At 39.4% G+C, this 23,552-nt stretch overlaps 1 protein-coding gene across 1 annotated transcript in view; it reads right to left on the bottom strand.

Moving 5' to 3' along the window:
• Positions 1-23,552, bottom strand: part of SLC1A1 (solute carrier family 1 member 1) — a gene marked incomplete at both ends in the record, with an annotated part of 54,238 nt that overhangs the window by 10,543 nt on the left and 20,143 nt on the right. Inside the window, 5 exons of the mRNA XM_082013793.1 lie at positions 1,424-1,608; positions 2,974-3,081; positions 4,363-4,405; positions 6,730-6,844; positions 8,698-8,790. Coding sequence (XP_081869919.1) covers positions 1,424-1,608; positions 2,974-3,081; positions 4,363-4,405; positions 6,730-6,844; positions 8,698-8,790 — 544 coding nt within the window. The remainder of the gene's footprint in view (positions 1-1,423; positions 1,609-2,973; positions 3,082-4,362; positions 4,406-6,729; positions 6,845-8,697; positions 8,791-23,552) is intronic.

The raw sequence follows: 23,552 nt of genomic DNA, 5'->3' as shown, positions 1-23,552 counted from the left end.
ATGGGCTACTGCCTGCAGAATATTCAAGGCACAAATCAGGACTTTACTATTCCTTTTGGTACCAGAGAGCAGGCTGTCACAGAAACAAGTTGCCGCTTCAGAGATTTGAGTGCTATAAATTAATTTATAAATTTGTAAATATATAAAATGTATCCATTTTAAAATATACATTATAAACTTATAAAACATATGTGTACTATCTCACAAATAAAATAGTACCTTGTCCCTGTGCAAAGCAGGGACTCCTAGTTCCTTCTGAGCCCTGAACTTGGTGAAAGCAGAACTAATTCCTCACACTGCCAGCGTCAAACTTTATTCAAGACAACAACTCCCATACCTGTAAAAACACAGACAGCCTGCCCTCACAGCTTCAGGCACATGCAATAGACAGCCAGCTTATGGGTAGGATGCTGTATCTGTGGCATGTGCTAAATCTTGAGTATTGTTAGAGGTAATTTGCTGCAGAGTGAGGCAACCTATTTCACGGGGCTGTAACTCAGCTGGGAACCGAACCAGCTGCCCAGCGCAGAACAAGTTGCAGAGGCTAATTTACCTTTCTTTAAAGGCAGCAAGAAGTGTGCAACTAAATCCTGCGCAGGCTTACTGTTTTGCAGGCACCTCAGTGTGCTGGGATGGAAGAAAAACCCATGGAAGGGCCAGATCTGCTAAGCTACTGTTTGTGTGAAACGTGGCTATGAGCAGAGTACAGCAGTGAGTGGCACACGGCATTCCACATGTAGGGTCAGACTCTGGAAAGGATGGTGTGTGCCTGTAGTCCTGATCCTGCAGTTGGGATCTGCATGGGCAGAAGCCGTGTGAGCAGCTGTGGAGACCAACCAAACACTATCAGACAAGTTGCTACATTTTTAAATTGTTTGTCCTGTCGGACAATATTGTGAAAGTGTTGTCTCACAAAACCTATTAGCAGAAGGTAAATGATGCTAAGTTATATTTTGCACTCCATTTTGTATTTTGCTCTGTGCTGTGGCTTGTATATTAATTTATATTTCTAAAGGAACTTATCTCCAAGGACAGCTATCCTGTGAATGTAATGGCTATCAGGGAATAGTGCTCAAGACTGAGAAGGGCATGTGGGTGGTAATGCTTCTACAGTTCTCGAATCACTAGTGCAGTTGCACTGGTTTGATATAAACCTCTAGCAATAATGTCTGAAAAAATCAGGTTTCATGGGTACCAGCAGGACTGTTTCATTAGTATATAGTAAGGGGAAGCCCTGTCTCCAGTTTCCTCAAAAGGATCAAATTCTGTAGAAAGAAAATTTTTATCAGCCTTTCTTTTAAAGTCGTTTGCTTTAAAGCACTATATAAAAGCAAACATGAAGTATGAGTCTGCTTCTACCTCTTCAATAACAAAACCCACTTACAGAAGATGTCAGAAGATGCCAGTATGTGCTTGGACTTACCACATAATTATCTGAACTATTCTCATTGTGGCTTCGTTCAGTGCATTGAAAAAATCCACCAGCACTTGTCCTTTCTCTCCCATTTTCCCAATAACCATTCCGAAAACAAGACAAAAGACGATCAACCCCAGCACATTGATGCCATCGGAATACATGCCCACGATTTTGTATTCTTGGGTTCTGTTCTATAGATTAGATTCAAGAGAAAAAAGTTACTATCTGAAAACACTGAATTTACTTTAAAGACTTCTAAAATGAAAACACATTTAGACCTTTCTTTGCACAGACACAGAGTCTTCCCCAGTCACTATTCCCTTTCTTGGCAATGCCAAGTGGGCAAGTTCAGGAATGAAGGTAGAATTAAATTGTCTTTGAAAACTTTGTATTTTAAGCCTATGCTTATGACCAACCCTAGAAGGGGATGAAGCACCCCTTAATTTATGTTGCCCTTTCTATAGACTTCTGACACAAAGTCTAGCTATCCAAAGTCATGCATTCAATATACTCAAGACTTACTCCCTACTGTGGAGAACAAAACACAGTTGGTTATTTCTGAGCAACTCGAGGGCTTGTGTCTGGATTTAAGGTAAGTAGTCCATTGTGTAAGAACTGAGACAATGGTGTCCAATTTTGCCCCAAGTTTAAAATCTATTGTTCAGATGAAATCAGTGAAATTGCGTCATTTATAGCAGAATTGTATGCACATAACAGAAAAATCCTACTAAATAGGTAGGTATTCACACATTCCTCTGTTTGTGCAGTATGAACATATGAAGGAAAGGGTGCAATTATTCACTGCCTCCTGCTTCAGGATTGAATTCATGTCTTTTCATATAGTTCATGTTCCTACGCTCTCATTACTATGAGATGAAATTTGGAAGGAGTATAATAAAATGCATATTGATTTGGTACTGTTCATAGTTCTGTGTTCATATTCTGTTGAATTCCTTTCTCCCTCTCCTCCAGTGTAATTCTAGGCCCATCAGCACGCATAAGCTTTCCACACCTCTAATCAGAAGCTTGTTAAATGTCTTCTTGACTTTTATCTCTTTACATTTTTTTTTTTGCAGAGTAACATACTATGAATTAACAAATTCCTTCCATTGTTTTGCTTTCCATTAAAAAGAAATTAGTATTTTCCATTCCTTTCTTTCCGTGGTGCTTATGGTTATCTCATTGCTGCTCAGACATCTTGTGCTGGTATACATCTAGCTTTTCACACTGACTGTTTTCTTTAATTTCTCAGCAAATTGACAATTCATTAGCATCAAATGTATAGATGGAGTATATGAATGGATTATTTTCTCACACCACCTATTATCTTTGGACTGCTTAATTACCAGTGGAGTTCTCTGGTGTTCTTCAAGTAGGTTTAAGATCCTCACAATCACCTCTAGCATTTACTTACTAAGTTTTGTGCCCTTGCTAAAACCAATGTAACATTTCCTTCCTTTTCTCAATCAATAACCACATCAACTAAACCAAATTTTTTCTATGTTCTTTCTCCCCATTTCATACATTATGAAGGAATACAACAATAAAGGTCACACCTCTGAAGCCTTTGCTGTAGTAGCAGTTGTAACAGGTTCTTCTGTAAATGTGGAGCTGTTTTTATCCACGCCAGTTGTAGCTTCAACTTTTTCACGTTTGGTTTTATACTGGAAAAGTTTTTTAAAAAAATAGAAGAACTTGTTCAGAAACGTGAGGAAACTGAAGAATGGACAAAGGCATAGCAATGTTACAAGTCCTAAGGGGGAACTTGGACCAGAACTACTGCTGGACAGTGAGACCGGGACCCCCCAGTGGACAGGGACACCTCCACCATCATCTGCTTCCTCCAAGGACTCAGGGAGTGACGTGTATTCTTTTACATGTTTTTTGAATCTAGATTATGGTTGTTATGTTGATACAGCAAACCAAGTATTAAGATTTGCACCTGATCTGCAGATGGTCCAGGTGATTAGAAACCATAAGCTAAGTGGTGCTATTATAAAATTGTACTACACTGATTCTGCTGATAGAAATCCTGTGCTATTCTGCTTATAATTTCTGTCTTACACTATTCATAATATCCTGTTAAGAAAATAAAGCTTTAATTGTAACTATGATTTAGTGCTGTCATCATTCTGCCAGGGATCTCTAAAAGAACGTGTCTGTCCCCTTAGTGTCGGGTGACAGTAATTAACATATGACAAAAACTATGTGAAGAAGTTTTATAAATTGGAAATACATTCAGTGTTGTGCACAGCATGACAGTTAACATTATTTCCTGGGAAAGGTTAACTGCCTCACACACAAACCTCAGAAAAACTGGTAGGCAGCTGCTGGGGAAGACAAAAGAGGGAAGCAGAGAGCATCACAAAAACCCGTTGATATATTTACAAATAAAGATGACTGAATCTGAAGTAAATTTGACGTATAGACAGCAGTTTCCTCTTTCATCTTGCACATCCTACTTTTTCTGAAAGATGTCTCAAACAGACTCTAATAGGCTGCCTTTTCCTTAAGATGGATCATCAGATCTGGCAATGGACATTAGATGAGAGACACATTGGGGTGAGGGCTAAGTTATGCAGATTTCATCAGACATTGAGGGTTTTTAAGAACATGGAAATAGATCCTCATGACATGGTTCTTCTAACTCTGCCTGTTTTGGTAAAGGAAAAATCTTGTGTCATATAACTCTTGCTTTCTGTACACAGATCATAAACTGTCTTCTTGCAAGGGATGATCAAGGACTTAATAGCTGATAACAGAGTGTTTATCGTAATGGAAAAGAAACCAAGATACCTTAAAAAAGTCTTTTTATGGGAGACTAAGGAACTTCTGGACTTCTCAGAAATAATTCTTACCTGACATAGTTTTTGGGGCCATAAAGAAAGAACAATTTGTAGTTAGCAATGAGAACTACAGTAGCAAAGAGGATTGTTCAAACTTACCTGTTGAAAACAGGCCTGGACAAGGTTTTCTGGGAACATATTCCTGTTAAAAAAGTAGAGGCATTTCAACATTATAGCATACTAAGAACAAGTTGTTTATGTAAACAAAATGATAAAAACTGCTGCTTAAAAACAGATCGGGTTGTGTTCCTTTATTCAGAAAGTAGTGTATTTGGCATCATCGGCTATAAAGTCCGAAGAAATCAAGGGTTCAGGACTCCCAACTACCAGTTGACTGTTTTCCTACTGTTGAATTTTTGGGCTTATTTTTCAGTATTTGACATTTCTGTTGGCAAGCTACTAAACCCTGTAGGTTTTTTCCCTGCTGCATCATCTCCATCTCTTGCATGAGGAATATAGGACACACCATTTTCATAGGATTCATCAAACATAGGCAGAAAAAAACTCCCCTCTTATAAATGTTATGCTGGAAGAATCAGATATTTGCTGTGCTCTACTGTAGTTTTGAATTCAGAAATTAATCTTGGCCAATAGAAGATTCCCATGTGTTACTCCAGGGTCAAGAACCGTTTTTGCATATTGAAAAATTAGGAAATTAGATTAGAAGCAGTGTAATCCAGTTGTGTGCCTCCTTTCCAACCACCAATTTCAGATTCAAACGATTACAGAAAAAAGCATTAATTAGGTACTTATTGAATAACCAGTCCAGTGCGGCAAAAGGCAGTTTATATATTGAAGCAGAAGCCTTTATCTCCCTTCCAGATCTTTTACAAACTCCTGCCTTTATTTTTCAAGTTTTTAAAGCAAAATTTCTTCAAAGGCAAGAGTAGTTTGTACAAGCCTGGGATTTTCCTTCATCTGTCTTTCCAAGACTCTCTGTATTTGGATCTTAAATCTGTTGAATGTAAATAAGTAGGAAGAGTAACTATAATGCCTTTAAAAGACAATTTCACATCTCAAACTCCTAATTTACAGTCTTAAATTTGTTTACGAGAAGTTGAGCTACAAACTGTAGCAAAAATCCAAATTACTCTGAATTACAATACACACTGCTTCTTATTATAGGAAGACTTTTTTGTGCACGGAACCGTATCAGCCCTGTGAATACGTGTGGAAATGTTGATGTGGAAGTTAGTGGTAACAGATTGCATTAGGTTTTATAATGCAGCTGATTGCACAGTTCCCCTCGTTGATTCCTGGGCAAGTGACCATGAGGAATGAGAGGAGCCATCCAAGGAGCTGCCATTCTGGTCATGCACAGGCAGGAGGGGAGAGAGGCTGGGAAGAGCTGTGGATTGTTGAATGTGGGGCTTTGGGGTCAAGGGCTGTTGACTACCCCACATACAAACCTCAGAGACACTGAGTTATTCTCAAAGAGGTTTACCCTGATCTGTGCTGGGGCAGAGATGCCCCAGACGACAGCAGACATTTGCTGTTAGACAGGACAGTGATTTTTTTCCAAGGCAGATATATACATATATGTATGCGTGTGTATATTTTACAAATGTCAGAGAACTGTGTACCTGGAGTTGCATCTGCAAACGCCAGTCACATTTCCTGAAATAAAAAATGCTGAGAAAGCCAATTTTAGATAAGTGGCAGTTGATTCTTACATGATAGATTAAGTAGAAATTCTACAAAAAAAAAATAGTGGGTGGGAATAGTGATACAGAACAGAGACTAATTGCAGCTGGAGAAAAAAAATAATCCACAGAAACATTTATGAGGGAACTACTTAGCCACTTAGTCACTATTGGAAATGCAGAGCTTTTTTGTGATTTTTTTTTCCTAATTCCTGAAGCACGTTAGATCTGAAAACCTGCTCAAGTCTTCTGCAGGCTTTTCTAGGGGTTTCCTCCTTCTAACCACTTTAAGTATCTATCATTTTCCAGGACGCTGATGGGGAAAGACTCATTATAAGGTTGCCTTAGATAACTGGCGATGCAGCAAACTTGTTGACTATGCAACCCTAAGAAGTCTTTGCATACTGCATCTGTTACTCTGCATTCTGCCTTGAGGAGGGGAAACATAACACTGCCATTTCAGGTGGTTATCTATGCTGGATGACAAAGAAGCTGCCAGTCAGTAACCTGCCAACCATTCAATCCTTTCTGGATATTTTCTTCATAATAGGTAAATCTTGTATATAATTTTTTTTCTGTGAAAGAGAGAATTTTTGTTGTCATTGGTTTATTAACACAGTCTATAGTGTGAAGAGAATTTTTTTTTAAGAAACTGCTTTGAATATACTCTAAAATGTCTAACCTGTTGGAATACAATTTGTTTTCTCCTTATTCATCCAAACAACATTAGAAAGCATTTTTACTGTATTACACATCACAACTTTATTTGTATTTGTTTGGACTTCTGCAACAAAGGTATGGAAACTAAAAAAGAAAACCTCACCTGATCAGATCCAGCATGGCATCAACAGTACTGACTTCTGGGGTACTGCCCACTCTGTCAATCTCATTTGCTGTTTGAGGCACTCCGGGTTTAATGGTCACGACTAAGACAACCCCTGCAGAAGGAGAACCAGAAGGAGAGCTCAAAGTGCAAGCAGAGGCACTGGTGCATCCTTCCTCAGTATATTCCATGGAGCTAAGGCCTTCATGACTTAAACTCACCAAATGCTTTCCCTGGGTGCTCAGGCAGGGCTGTTCAGAAAAGAGAAATGGGTGGCTTCCCCCAGCACATCAGCTACTTGCGGCCTTGCCACTGGACTTGGGCACTCTAGTTTTGTTTATGCATGTATGGTACTAAATCACTACTGCTCACCAAGAGGGCAAATTGCTTCAGCTGGGCTTCAGCTGAAGTCTTCTGCAACTTTTCATGGTGATTTTTTGAATTGCTATTTACCTTTTACCTTATGCCATTCTTCTTGTTACTAGCTTCCAGATATGAATACAAGCACGTTGTCCTGTGACCCCAAAGTACAACAGGATGTTTTGGTAAAGTTAGTTAGCAATAAAGTTGCATAAGAGAAGGCCTTCAGAAATAGACTGAAATAAAAAATTATGGGCAAGAAATTCTAGCTTTGACCTGGTGAATACTGAAATCAGTGACAAATTTTCCATTTACTTTATTGGCTTCATTTTAGGCATTTTTACTGTTATATGAAATACAAGGTCTTTCCAAATGTATATTGTTTTTTCTTTCTTTTTTTTTCCCCCAAATGCAAACAAAACTAAAGCAAATGATACTACTAAATCTCAGTGTAGGAAGAAAGAGGCATTTTAATGAACCTTCAACCAGCCAGAAGCAAGGCTTTCTAATTACAACTGTGAATAAAAGCAGAACTGAATTCATGTAACTGCACAATGAAACAAGTAATATTATAGTATCATAGAATAACTTAGAATAGCAGGGACCTCTGGAGATTGTCTGGTTTAACCCCTCTCTCAGGGTAGGGATAATTTTAAAGTTAGATACATATTAATGTTAGTCTTTATTAATTTTCCTCACTTATTTCACAGAAAATTCCCAGACAGATGAGATAGATAGCCTAAACAGTGTAACTGCAGCGATATATTATTCTCAGTGAAGCAACCTCTAGAAATTAGTCTGGCCTTATATGCCTGTATGTGATTCTTTTTCTGTTGTTAAATACTGCTTTGCTTTACAAGTAGGCTGCATACGATGTACATGCTGTCCTTCAAATTAATACATGTTTTCAGCGGGTGATATCTAGGCATAGTGTTCACTCAGGCTCAGCAAAATACAAAGATAAGCTAGAAACTACATGACAGCTGACAGAGGAGGGTTTAATTTTATTTCTTATTTAAGAAGGCAGGCTGAAGGTGTCTGTTTAAGAAAATATGGAAAATTTCAAGGTTGCTCGAAGGGAATCAATGTCCTGCAAGAGGAGATGTGGACTTCAGAGAGGTAGGAATGGAGCCTGGCAGGGACAGAGGGGACAAAAACGTTTTAGGAAGGAAATGAGGTGACAGGGAAAGCAATATTTTCTGTCATTCTTTCAGGTGAGACACATTATACATTTTTGCATCTGAGAATCAGCAATAACCTATCATTTTGTTATGGAGGAAACCCACTTTGTAGTTAAGGCTGGCCTTTGACATTCATGCAGCTTTCCCACCTCTGGTCACTGTGTTACCTAAGCAGGCAGCTCCTAATCTTCCCTGAGCTGAAATGTGCGGTGAAACTGCCTCTGGCTTCATACCGGACATGAATACAGCCCAGCTATGAGCAGCGGGTTCGCGTATCCCTGTATCTGGCTACAAGTATGTCAAGGTGTTTGGTATGATTCCTGCCTCTTCTCCCCATCCTGTCTTGGGAAATTAGTAATGCCACAGTGCTGAACGCTTGTAATTAGGCGAGGCTGAGGATTTTAAAAGTTACAGTATCACAGAGTACCTAGTATCACAGCAATGACTGTAGTGCAGAAATAATATATGACTGCTCGCAAACCAATCTTCCCAGAAACGCTGGAATCCAAAGCAGCAACACCTGCAAAAAGAATCACAAAAACAAAACAGTAAAAAACAGCCTTAGAAGAAACTTGTTATTTGTGTAAAGACAATTATTTATTGTCTCTTATTTCTACGCAGGAAGTTTTTTCTTATTCAAGATATTTCTAAATACCTAATTGCCAGTTGCACTTCTGAAAAATGCCTGTAGCAGACCAACATATTTGCTTCTGCTTCTCTGCAAAAATCCGGTTTCCGTGGATTTTTCTAGGAAAAAGACAACTGAGCTTTCCTGGTTCCCTGATGTTCATGATGAATTAGACTTCTTTGGTTTATGAAACTATGTTACAATTTATTTCCATATTCACTTAAATAATAGCTTCACTTCCCTCAGATCTGCAACATTTTGGCTTTAAAACAAAAGCCATGGGAAAGGAGCTGCTCAGGGCTGTTACCCCAGGTTGCTCAAAGGCACATACAGACAAGGAAGGCTCATTCCTTCATTAACAGTTTACTTTTTTTTTTTCTTTTTCTTTTTGACTATAGCTTTTCTGAAGTCTGGGCTGTTCCCGCTCCTCTGCCAGTATCTGTCATTGCCAGGAACTCAGGGCAGTTTTTGTAAATGAAGGTGGGGAAAGTGCTGAGGCAGGTGTTATACTGAGGTCAACTTAACTTCTGGCAACAATATTACATCAAACTGCTCATGAAGTATTTTTTAATTGTTTAAAAGATTTACAGTTATAGCTGTACACATACAATTCAGTAACCAGGGTAGAATGAGCATTGTGACTGTAGAACTTGACTATAAACATACTAGTTAATAATTCACTGCTATGTCTTTATTACATGTTTGTGATCCATTTATATTTTAATGTTTATTGAGTCAGATTATCAAAAACTAGACAGATTGTCTTGTACAGGAAAGCAAAAATACCATGAGGATAGTTAACCTCAGAGAAGCATGACTTGGTAGAAAAACAATGAAGTTCCAAAAACTAAGGGTGAAAAATGAAAAAATCTTTCTGACACAAATGTAACATTGATCTTTGAGCTCAAAGAGGATCTTAGCAAGCATACTTTAACCATGTGTTGATGTCTCTTTGAGAAGGTATATTAACAGCAGTAACAACTTGTGCCTAGAGCATTCATATAATGCCTTACTTGTTCTGTTAATTGTTATTCAAAATGCAAACAGTACTGGGAGGGAAGAATGAAGGTTATTTTATTTCATCATCTATTTGATTATTTTGGGGTCTTCCATGGGATAGCTTATCATCCAGCTGACTACAGAAGAACCACATATACATGCAGAAATCATGATGTAAAGACTATCTCACTTGTACAGTAAATAATAAAAGGACTATTCATATAGCAAGGGAATACAGACCAGTGCATAGAAAAAAGCAATGCCACAGCTATTACAGGAGGCTGTCAGCACTAAGGATATTGTTTGAGGCACAAACAACAGAACGGACACAGAAACTGGGCCATCATCTTTATTTCTCACCTTGGGAACTGGGAAAAAACAGGTAGAAAGGAGGACTCTCACATTGCTGTGAGCTCAGCTGTGGAAATTATGGCAGTGAGAACTCTTGAGAATGGGTAGTAATAAATAATGGGTTCTGCAGACATTAGAAGAGCTGGATTCAAAGGCTGTCAATGTTGAAACTTTTGTACTTGATGTATTAACTTAGAAGACTTTACATCATGTTTTTAAAAGAGAGGAAACTGGTATTGCCACAGTTCCCTATCTTTTAATATAAAGTTCATAAAAACCAGAAATTATGGGCTTTTATGCTAAAACTTGTTGTATTGACTGTCAATAGTGGTTAGACTAGCAGTGGAGGTCAGAAAATAACAATTTCATGAGATGGAGTGCTTCACAAAGCCTGCCTTAAGATTTTTTTTGCCTGACAGACTTGCTTACTCAGCCAAGAGCCTAATAATCACACTAGGTTATTTCCCTGGAGTACTCAGTTTTAAAGATTCTACAATTAGTATGACATGAAGTTCCCATAACAGCTGTTCTTCTGGCTCCAAATGAAATCCCTTTGCAAACTGTTATGCTCACTGGAGTTACAGAGGTATAATTAAGGGAAAACTTTGCCCCTGCCTTTTTAAGCTGGATAATGATCTTGTTAGTGAGTGAGCTGTGCTTCCAGCTTGTGCTTCCACTGTCATGTCGGTGCTGCTTTGCTAGTAGCTATAAACACATGCAAATCAGTCAGGCAGACATGACTGAGTAAGTGCGAGTATGCTCTGAGGATGACAGCTGTGGGACTTTTTTTTTCTTAAACTGCTGTATTCTGAAACAAAACTGCATTCAGGATTATGCTTCCATTTAAAGAATGAAGTAGCATTCACTACAAGTGCTGCAGACACAGGTTTGCACTGGGTGCTTTATGCTGCTAAGCCCCTGTTTTTTCATGTTAGCTTGTTACACATAGGAAAGCACAATATGTAAAAGTAGATTTCCCTCCACATATATCCTACTGTCATTAGTGAGCGATTGATAATATATTATAATTGATAACTACTGGCTGCTTTCTCAAGCCAACTGAAAACTAGATTTCCTTTGAAATAACATTTCAAATAACTGAAAATTAAAATTCCTTTGAAATAAATTCCCTTTGAATTAAATAACATATAATTTCTTTGGACATAACTGAAAGAGTTAATGGAAGACGTATTGAACAAAGCATACATCTAACACTGATTTCAGTTCATAAGAAAACTTATTCCTCAAACTAAGATGGCATGTGTGCTACTCTAAATGGAAAGCCTGCAGTGTTGTAAGTAAAGATAAGATCACAAAAACAGTGTAATTAAACTTGGGTATCTATTGTGGATTACCACTGAACTATTAACTATTTTATTTGCTCTTCCTTCCCTCAGCCTATCTCCAAGTTTTACATTGTTTAAACAAGTATTAGCAGATAAACAGGAAATGTAGTCAACTGTACAGAATTTAAACAGGCATGATGGATTTTCCTCCAACCCTGGGCATTTCAAAACTGCAGTGTTTCAGATTAGTTCCTCAAATTTTCCTACAAGAAATGTTCTAATTCAGCTACAGCGACTGAAGCATGGAATACAATTCTGTGGCTGTGATACATAACACTTGAGGGAGATAATCACAACAGGCATCAACTGGTGTTAAAATCTTAATCTATCTACCTTTCTGCCCATATTGTTTTAGCAGAACAGAGTTAAGGTTTTAATATCTGAAGCCAAATTTGGGAATCAATTGCCTACTCTTCTGCAATTCAGCTTCCATGTTTTCCATGTTACAGTCTCCAATTCAAAGCTCTTTGCACTGTTTTTCTCTTTTTGCCCAATTTTCTCTAATTTGCAACATGCATACTTGTAAAAGAATAAAAAAGGAAACAATCAGTGAAATCAAGTCTCTCACATCTTCTCTTTCTTGTCCCAAAACAAGGACCTCAAAGCCCTACCAAAATTAAATTGTGTACTGTATATGCACCTTTTTTTTTTTTTTTTTGAGGAAAGGATGGGAGGATAAGTAATAAGACTGATGTTAATAATTTTGTTTGACAGAGTATTAGAAGGCATCAAAGCACGACAGGGATGATGATGGTACAGTACCCTCAACAGAATAGAAGAGACACATACTTTTGGGTAAGATACATAGAAATCCCATTTTAAATACTGGGGAAAAAAGGAAAATGCTAATCCAGCTGTTCTTCACATTGCAATAACTATTTTTATTCTGTATATAGTCTTTTTTACTTGAATCTTTTGGTTGATATTTCCAGGAAACCTACCAATTTAATTTTCTTTTCTTTTTACAGTTGTTATTTTTGTTCTATTACTAGAGGATTCCCAGGACTTTCCTCTTTAAAAAATTTATTTTATAAATTTAAAAAAATTTATAATTTTATATTATTTAAAAAATAACCAGAAGGAGGAATATTGTGAAACTTGTAAAAAATCAGAAGTGGAAAAATGGAACAATTACAACCGACCAGTTTAATCTTGTGTTGTGTTCAACTGCTGATTTTTGCATATGGACTACATTGTGTTGCCAAGTTAAAGACACACAGCTTCTCTAATTCTTATTTTAAAACCCCTGTCTACCTGGTTAAGTGCATCAAACCAAGAGTCCTATTAGGACTGGATGATAGCACCACTGGTCATCTGTACTTCTGAAGTTCCTCTGAAATTTCTTTTGTAATCTTGTTGCACATATTTAGAGCTGCTTCCCTGAAATGCTACTGCATAAAGATACTTTACCTAAGGGAATAATCTGATTTAAACAAAACCGAACCTAAATATGACACACGGTGTTCCAGAAATTTTCACCAGTAGCCACTGGTGAAGCATGAATCATTCTTCCAGTTTCTCACAGACTTAAACAAAGGACACTTTAGTATAACACAGAGTTGCAACTTCATGAGAGACCAATATTTACTTGTCTATTCTCTCTCTGACGAGTGATTTTTTTCCATTTTGGTGTCACAGAGGAACAGAGAATGTTCCTAAACAAAGCTATGATCCTGAAAGTGCTGGAAAAGTTAGAAGTCTTTAAAAATCATGGAAATATATGTTTCAATGGTACTGATGCTGTTGAAGATTCATGCAAATACAAGAAATTGATTTTCTAAACTTTTTGTGATAAACACTTGTCTGTCTTTGCTTTCCTGCTTACAAAGGTTGTTTTGGAACTTTCTGAACACAAATCAGCCCTCAGATTTTCTTTCTTTGTCCTCTCTTCTGCCACTAATGACAACTCCACTCCCACTAAATGCAAGAGTGTCTTCGCTCAGCCACCAGCAGAGTCATCCTCTTTTTAGTGCTTCCAGGTTGATATACAGCTTTCTTATTGTTTCCTAGGAAACATGATAAGATTCTTAGTGATTTCTGTACTTCCCTTTTGGTTTTCAAAAACAGTTACTCGGACCTTTGGGAATACAAGTATTGCATAATGTTTCAGGTAAAAGAAACCAAGTAGCTAATCAAGAAAACTCTGCAGGTAGTGGAGTGACACAAACCATTCAGATGAATTCATAGTCACAAGCCAGACCTGTCTGCCACTCCCAAATGGTCCCTGAAATTTGAAATACCCACAGGTTTTTGTTGAATAAAAATCCAGCTGAGGTGTTTCAAACCTGCACTAGTGTGCCAGCGGAACTGCTGTGGAGCAGTGTAATTGTATAACTCTGCATTGGGTGAAGTACTGCGGACTTCGTAACAAACCCTGGAGCAACGTGCTTCGCACTCGCTGTGTCTGAGGCATTTGTTCAGAAAATAGGGAATTCTTTTTCTCTTCCTCCTGACACAGGAGCACTGGCAAGTGCCACCAACGAGCTACACTGCTGTGTAGCAATTTCAAACTAGTTGTGAGGATCTATTTTTCATCACCTGCATAACTATATTGCAGGCTGTGTTGAGTTTGGGTGTTGCTGAGGCCAAGAGCTACATAGGAGACAGAGGTATTGAACCTGTACAGAGATTGTAGGAATACCCAAAATCACAACAGTTAATATAACATGAAAGATGAATAAACCAGTTGTTTCAGTTTATAGCAATATCAAGCTACTAGATTAGAAGGAAACCTCTGTGATGTGAAATTATTCTGCATCTGGATACTATAAAGCTTTTTTATCCTTCTCTGAAGCTGGCAATTAACACAGATTTAAGAGTTGATGATAGTTCCTAAGGAGCAACCTATGAAGTCAGGTAAAAAAATCAAGTACTTATTAATATTAATATTTTCATTTTATTTAATGGAGTGCAGGAGGGGGAACCACTTACAGTGCATTAATAAAACTCTCAAAGGTGTTAAACAGTTACTACCCCATTATGTTCTCCTCCTATTTTTTTCCTGCCTGTTGGAATGACCTACACTTCCCACATAAAATAGAAATTTTATGCTGGTATCAACATTTGTGAACCTCATAATAAAATCTGTTATAGAACTACATTTTTATACATCATGGAGTGGATAGCCAAGTGATTTCTGCAGTTGCTATCATTACAGAAAAACTACCAATACTTGAGAGATCTTCTGTCCAGGGTAGATCACTTGCTCTGTATTACAGGTACCAACCCTGGTCAAAAACTGAAACTGTGTGATCCATGAATTATAGATTTTTTTTCTCCTCTGAGATGTGTACAGTTGGGATAAATATTTTAAACTGAAACAAGCAAATCAGTACCCAACACGATTAAAAGTCAAATACTCTCTGCACAAGATGATACTGCCCTGTGACGTAGTAGTGTTTCCACTACAGTGCGCTGTAGCTAGTGGTGTTCCCCAGGGATCAGTACTGGGTCCAGTTTTGTTCAACATCTTCATCAATGACATAGATGAAGGGCTGGAATGTACCCTCAGCAAGTCTGCTGATGATACAAAACTGGGAGGAGTGGCTGATACACCAGGAGGCTGTGCTGCCATTCAACGGGATCTGGACAGACTGGAGAGTTGGGCAGAGGGGAACCTCATGAAATTTAACAAGGAGAACTGTAGAGTTCTGCACCTGGGAAGGAACAACCCCATGCACCAGTACAGGTTAGGGGTTGACCTGCTGGAAAGCAGCTCCATGGAGAAGGACCTTGGAGTCCTGGTAGACAATAAGTTATCCATGGGACAGCAATGTGCTCCGGTGGCCAAGAGGGCCAATGGTATCCTGGGGTGCATTAAGAAGAGTGTGACCAGCAGGACGAGAGATGTTATCCTCCCCCTCTACTCTGTGCTGGTGAGGCCTCATCTGGAGTACTGTGTCCAGTTCTGGGCTCCCCAGTTCAAGAGACTCAGGGAACTTCTGGAGAGAGTCCAAGGGAGGGCGACGAGGATGATTAAGGGACTGGAACATCTCTCATATGAGGAAAGGCTGAGAGACCTGGGGCTGTTTAGTCTGGAGAAGAGAAGGCTGAGAAGGGACCTTAATCAATGTCTATAAGTATCTGAAGGGTGGCTGTCAGGAGGCTGGAGCCAGTCTCTTTTCAGTAGTGCCCAGTGACAGGACAAGGGGCAATGGGCACAAACTGCAGCACAGGAAGTTCCACCTCAACATGAGAAAAAACTTCCTTACTGTGAGGGTGACGAAGCACTGGAAGAGGCTGCCCAGAGAGGCTGTGGAGTCTCCTTCTCTGGAGACCTTCAAAACCCGACTGGATGCGTTCCTGTCAACCTGCCCTCGGTGATCCTGCCTTGGCAGGAGGTTGGACCAGATAATCTTCAGACGTCCCTTCCAACCCCTACCATTCTGTGATTCTGTGATTCTGAGATTCGGTGATTCTGTAATGTTGTGTGGTTTGTATCAGTTTTCGTTTTGGAGGCCTGTACAAATGCACATGTGTCCAAATGGCTTTGGCACAAAGTATAACACTGTAATTCTAGAGTTCTTCACTGTGTTTCATTAATCCTCTGGTCCTGTGAGATATGGGAGTGAAAAGGTTTGCATTAAGGACTGGAAAGAATCACAGGGCTCTTCTGACTTCCAGCCATTATCACCTAAGTTTCCTAGCGGATAACACCTACATCCTTAGAGTTTGTCATACTCTCTAGAGTGAAAGTGTCCCAACTAAGCACAAAGATATATGCTTCCAGGTGTTCTTTTTCAATACATTATGAGAGAATACATCTACAATTTGGTGCTGTGATGGACTCTATTCAGCAGCAACAATCATACCTAGACACCTTGGGTCTTTTTTGTCTGCTCTACAAATTTCAGTGTCATCACCCTGCAGTACTTCTTAGCTGTTCTCAAAGCTTCTGAAGATCAGTGGAAGCTGTCAGGATCTGTTTCTCCCACCATGTCACTTCATTTGCATGACAAATTCATCAGTAAGTACAATCATTAAAAGGCTGGGCTGTTTACCTCCCTTTGCCAACACTGCTACACTTGATGATCAAGACCTGAGTTTTAGCTGTAAGAAGATTGATGCCACTTTGCCAGCTCCAAGCACTGGTGACAGGCTCTTCTCCTTAAGTGTGACTCAGAGCCAGAGGGAAGAGTCTGGCTCAAGGGCCTTCCATGTCCACACAACCGCCAGCCACATTGTAGCTTTCTTGATTAGTTTTAGGAGGTAATCACATTTCTGAGGAAAATAACTGAAGTATGGCACACATCAACTGTACACAATTTTCTCAGGGTTCTGATGTCTAATTCACTATTGTAACAAAAATATACACTCTCATCTATGATTAAGATGTTGATTCAAGGATGAAATGCAGTTCTAAAACTGCTCCAAACCACCACAGCCTTATTGCTTTAATATAGGGTATTCAGGTCCATTTAAGCATTTTGTACAGAATGTTGCAACAGATATATGTAAAAAGAAAATCATAGGAGAATCTTAAAATGCATATAGAGAATTTCAGTAAGCAATCCTTCTAAGGGGACCACAATGTTTTATATAAAAATAGCAGTGATGTTTTATTGCCAGGGGTTCACTATGTTATGTGTGGTTGCAAAAATGTAAGATTTACTCTTCAAAAAATACTAGGGGGGAAAAAAAAAAGAATGAAGCAGTGCAGACACAGTGCCCTTGATGAATGGATAGCTGTCTGAAATGCATGAATTTACTTGCTTTTAAGAGATGGAGCTGGGAGCGTTTCTAATTTAAGATGTCATCAGTGTTAAAATGTCAACTGCACCTGACTGTGATATGACCTCTGCGTTCTAAATTGTTTTTTGGAATGTCGTTTACCTTGTACTGACCGTTCTCATTTAATCCTTTGACCATCACAGAGCTGATGGTCAGGTCATAACAGTAACCTTTCTTAGAGGCAAACAACCATTTTGAATTAGTTCCCATACTTTTCTTCTACTTCCAATGAGAAACACTGCTAATACTAAAACAGTATTTGGCCTTATCTTCAGAAGTGACACATGGCTTTTGCTTGAGGAACTGAACACCAAATTCTAGCTCCAGTGTGGACTTGTGTAGCAAGCTTACAGCTTATTTTCTTATTCCTCTATGTGTCTAAAAGAATCCAGATTTGCATTTTTCTTCCATGGGCTATTGCCAGCTCTAATCAGTTATTGCCAGGAAAGGAAGGAATCTCACACATGTAAGATTAGATTTCATCGTATTTCCATGTAAATTTTGCCACTGTTTGATAGTTGGGTGATGGATACCGGTGGGAGAGCTTCCTTTTCCCAGCATGGAAAGGTCTTCTCTGCTGTCCTATGAATTCAGCACAGCTCATGAATATGAAGTCAGGTTTGGAGAGATCTTTGTGCTCAAAGTGCCTGGCATCACCTATGCAATCCTCCTCATCACTCATCAGTCCACAGTGATTCTTCCTAAACCGGGACACATGTTGGTGTCACACTCCCTGAGACTCAGAAAGGGTATGAATAGACTAAATGATAAATTCGCCAACTAATCTGAACTTTTTTCACCCATTCAATGTCTTGGTGATGTGGCTACATCCACTTTGGATGTCTGCTTTTGCAAAGCAATCCTACCACTACCTCCTCATTTCCTGTGCGAAGAATGCTCCTCTCAGGGCTGGTGAAAAGCAAGGAAGAGTACCAAAGCCAGCTGTCCTCTCTCCTTGGCCCAGTATTTCCTTTTGACCTTGATCTGTGCTCACCTTTTGAAGGGAAAACTGTGCTGTATACACTTCAGGCAATAACAGCTGCAGGGGGAATCACCATAACACTGGTAAATTCAGAGCCTATACTTTACTGAAGCCACCTTTGACTCCTTTGTGATTTTTCCCTCTTCCCATTCCAGACCGTGAGCCTTTCTCTCCTGTGCTGTCCTTTTAGTTGGAAGGGTCTTGTAGTACACTTTCTTCATATTCTCCCTGAAATCTAAGTTTACAAATTAGGTTCAACAGGAGTTACTGTTGTTTCCTTCCAAGGCCTGAATGGTGAAACTTCTGCTTTTTCCCTTTGCTCTGTGGAATTGTCTAGGAAATGCAATACCGCATCCCTTGCATAAGAGCAAGACTGTCAGGACCAAACAAGTAATTTACAGCTGTCTACGATTCTATGCACAACTTCACCATTCAGCTGAGACACAGGACTCTCATGCTGCAATCTGTTATCATCTGTAGATCATTCTCAACCATCTTCCACCCGATATGCATCTCATCTGATTTTATTTTTTGCTCCTGTTTACTGTGTCATGGGGGTCTGAATTATCTTTTGTATCTAGTCTTCCACTAGCTAACTGAATGGCATATATAGCCAAGTCTCATTAGGACAGTCTGACTCAGATGTTGGCTGAGAAGATCAGGTAAGGAAGAAGATATTCCAAATGTAAGCCACAAAGACCCTGTGATATACAGTCTCTCAAATGAGATTTTTGGTGACCCACCACCTCTGTCTTTAGTGTTTGTTACTAGAAATCTTCCATTCTTATTCTGTCAGTCCCTCTATAACAATAGTTATCCTCTCTATTCAAATGTCATTGTTACTTACTGTAAAGGAAAAGGATTTCTATGACAGCTTGTCATAATTGCCTTTTCGTTAGACTTGACAGATATTTAATTAATCTCTTTCTTCTTTGGAGAAAACAATTGTTATTACACTAGTACTGCTGTGTAAATGCAACAGAAGAATGTCTTGCAAATAAACTGAAAAAACCTAGAAAATTTGGTGAGGATGGACAAGGGCTGAGAGCAAGAGAGATGCATGCAGGTAATAGATAAGCACCTGTTAGTGCTATTTAAAAACTACAAAAAATTAAAATCAGAAAATTCTCAATTCCTATTTACATGATCTAGTGAGACTACCACTGGATTAGCATAATGTCCCTCAGGGGTTCGTACTGGGACCAGAACTAATTAATATCTTCATCAATGGCACAGACAGTGGAATCAAGTGCACCCTCAGCAAATTTGCTGATGACAACAAGCTGAGTGGTGTGGCTGACATGCCTGAGGGATGGGATGCCATTCAGAGGGACCTGGATAAACTTGAGGAATGGGCCCGTGTGAACCTCATGAGGTTCAACAAGGCCAAGTGCAGCGTCCTGCATCTGGGTTGCACCTGCAGCCCTGTATAAATACAGGCTGGGGGATGAAGGTATTGAGATCAACCCTGCTGAGAAGGACTTGGGGGCACTGGTGGGTGAAAAGCTGGACATGAGCTGGCAGTGTGTGCTCACAGCTCAGAAGGCCAGCCATATCCTGGGCTGTATCCAAAGCAGCGTGGCCAGTAGGTCAAGGGAGGGGATTCTGCCCCTCTACTCTGCTCTGGTGAGACCTCACCTGGAGTCCTGTGTCCAGCTCTGGAGCCCTCAGCACAGGATAGGGACCTGTTGGAGTCAGTCCAGAGGAGGGCCACAGAAATGACCCAAGGGATGAAACACCTCTCCTGTGAGGACTGTCTGAGAGAGTTGGGGTTGTTCAGCCTGGAGAAGAGAAGGCTCCAGGGAGACCTTATTGCAGCTGTTCAATACCTAAAGGAAGCTTATGAGAAAGATGGGGACAGACTTTTTAGCAGGGCCTGTAGCAATAGGACAAAGGATAACAGTTTTAAATGAAAAGAGGGCAGATTCAGAGTAGACATAAGGAAGAAACTTCACAATGAGGGTGGTGAAACACTGGCACAGGTTGCCCAGAGAGGTGGTAGACGCCCCATCCCTGGAAACATTCCAGGTCAAGTTGGACAGGGCTCTGAACAACCTGCTCTAGTTGAAGATGTCCCTGCTCATTGCAGGGGGGTTGGACAAGATGACCTTTAGAGATCCCTTCCAACCCAAAGATTCTATGATTCTATGGTAAATATTGGTCTTCTAACTTCGAAGAGGTATTGAAAAAAGATTTTTTTATGAAACAGACTAAAACATGGAATGCAGTAAGAGTTATAAAGAATATTCCAAATACTGAAATGCGATGTCCTGGATGATTGAAAAAGTAGTTGTTATGAACTTTTCTAAATACCAGATAGAAAGGGAGGAGTAAATTGGAAATTAGTAGTTTACGGCAATGAAAGGGATGAAATCATTGTAAAATGGAATGAAATTCAGTTAAGATATAAAGAAAAATTTCTGACCCTGGGTACCAGTTTGCTAAGGGACTGTTGTGCTGCCCTGTAGGCACTTGGCACAATCAGCATTGCAATATTGTGTTATGATCTTTCCCTAGGGAGTTTATTGGACTACATGCATAGAAAGAAAGAATTAGTACTGCCTTCCATTACTCTTATTTGCAAACAGTATCACTTGTAGAAAGATTTTAATTTTCCTTTAGAAAGCTCTTAGAGGTTATATCATCTCAAGTTAATGCCTTTTCAGGAGATACAATGTTCCTTGCATGGAATATAATAAGGGCTTATAAGGAGGGAAGATGGCACATCAATCTGCCAAGACAGGTTAGCAAGATTCATAAGAGATGTCAGATTCAATTCATGGATGTAGCAGAAATACAGCCTGTTGCAGGTGAAATATGTATGGAGTTAATACAGAAAACCTGGAGTACTGAAAGTACTCGAATTATCTCAAAATTATCAGTGGTAAAACATATAGGTGGACAAGTTTTAGCTTCCAGACTCTTAAAAAGAAAACCTTATCATGACACTACATTTTTAAATCAATCATGATGTCCACTCACAGGGAAATGGAGTAAAAAAGTGAATGCAATATGTTTTACACAGTGGAATTGTTGTTTGTGTCCTGAGCTCCAAAACAGAAGAGCAGAAGACACTAATTCACTTCAGACCGTCCATGTTGGTGCCACCAGCGCGCCCCCAGTGATACAGCTGGGACAGGAGGCAGTGACTGACAATGCTGCAGAATGGCTGTTGTCTTGGGGCTCTTTGCCCTTGAGAGCTGGTGGTAATCATGCTCCATGAACCAGAAGTGCACTTCAAAGTTTTATTACTATAATTTAAAACCTTAAATAATGTAGGGGCTGTCTCAGTTGCATAAGGTCAACTGATATTGATGGGAAAGGAGTAGATGACTGTGATAGAAGTAATCTGAAGAGGATGGGCACAAAGCCTTGTCCATTAATAGCCCATGACTCTGCAGTCCTCCCTGCCTCAATGACTGCACGTGGACATTGGGACAGGACCTTCGGCGTTCCTCAGTACAACTGAAGGCCAAACTCATTAACAGTAGTGTAACATCTTCTGTCCTTTCTACAGTGTACATGATACAAAGGGACAAGGTGAGTTTCCTGCCTGAGCCCAGATAACTAGTTTACTAATATTATACAATGGACCTACTCTCTCAGAGCTTCTTTTGGCTTCAAAAACATAGAAAAGCAAATGAAGAACATGCAGATATCTCCAGAGACAGTCTCCGAGTTTGTTAAGCTATATCAGGGATTCCCCAAAGAGTGGAAACTAGTGCGCCTGCTGGTAATGCACAGGGCCTGTTAAGGATACCTCAGTCTCAGAGCATCTCTGAATAGCTGTGCTTCTCGGACTTGCAGAAATGAAAACTGCTGAGGCAGCTGCTACCCCAGGAATGGTGATACCAAAGCAAAATTGATTTGGAAGCTCTGCGTTATAGGAAACAAACCAGATTTGTTCTCCCACTATTTCCTTGCCTGTGATCCTTTACAGTACTTTAAATCTGTGGATGTTTTATATCTAATGTAAACGGCAAGTCTATTCCTGAGCTTAGGCACAGGCTCAGTGTGTTTTAACTTCAATGACTAATGTAGTCATGGTCCATGGCTTGTAGTTTGAAAATCAATGAGACAGGCAGTCTGAAATAACCCCATCTTAGAAGGACTGACTGAAGGTAGATGGCAAGCAGAGTCATGGCACTTCAGTAGTATCTATCTATAGGGGTGGGCTGGGGGTGTTGGGTAAGATCCAGATCTCCTGACACTAGCTACTAACATGGGACTGAGATGCAGGAAAGAAGGCCAGACACTTGGTGTTGATGACTTAGCTCCAGGCTGGGCATGTAAGTTTCCTCAGCTTGTACCCCAAGACAGGGGAACAACCCTCCTTGGAAACTGGACAGTTGTCTCCAGCCTAAGTCCTGTTGTGATCCAGACAGAAAACAGATTTGCAAACATTTACTGCCATTACATACCCTGTGAATCTCAGTCCATGAAAAAGAACGCTGAAAGTGATTAAAGGGGACTAGTCTGCTCAGTGTGAGGATATGTGATGAAACATATTGCACAATTCTAGAAAATTTTCATCCTCTGAATGAAATTAGAATTGTGAATTTCCAAGACTTTCAAAGGCTTTTTATAGGCTTTTAAGTACTCCCAGAATCATTAGATTTAAGCCTCAAAACTCCCAGGAAGCACACAAGAGATTCCTCTCAATTCTTTCTCCCTCCAGGGCACCTGAAAATAATAAAGTTTTGGTATATTCCTAATAATTTCTTCCTTTAGAGCATTACTTCAAAGAAGTGCACATGGGGTGTGGAGTATTACACTTAGTACAGGTGTAGTTCTGGATGTCATAGCAATTTTCTGCAGTAACACTCTACAGTTTTGATTTTCATTTTCAATTTTCCCATGCCACTACAGCAGGAAACAGAAAATACAAATAATTACTTCACATGAATGATGCATTAGTGTACTATTAGGTAATTTGAAGGATAGAAATCTCACGGAGATCCAAAAGAGCTAGATATTTTGAACTGAATTATCAGTAGTGGGCTTATGGGTCAGAGCAAATTAAACTTACACCTGCCATCCATTAAAATAATTATTAGAAGAAAAAAACAATTAAAATTTATCTCTGAGGTAGACTAAGAATAATTTTAAAGAGCATGGCACTACTTAGACACTTCTGTCCCCAAAGCAAGGACCTATTAACCATACCTTTCAATTTTTTTCAAACAAATAAATTGTTAGTGCTTATGTTAGTTTTTCTACTAGGTTGCAGTTCAGCCTCCAGGCAG

Source organism: Phaethon aethereus (assembly GCF_964289735.1).
Source record: "Phaethon aethereus genome assembly, chromosome: Z".
NCBI classification, from domain to species: Eukaryota; Metazoa; Chordata; class Aves; order Phaethontiformes; family Phaethontidae; genus Phaethon; species Phaethon aethereus.
This window is presented reverse-complemented; position numbering and strand designations above follow the sequence as displayed.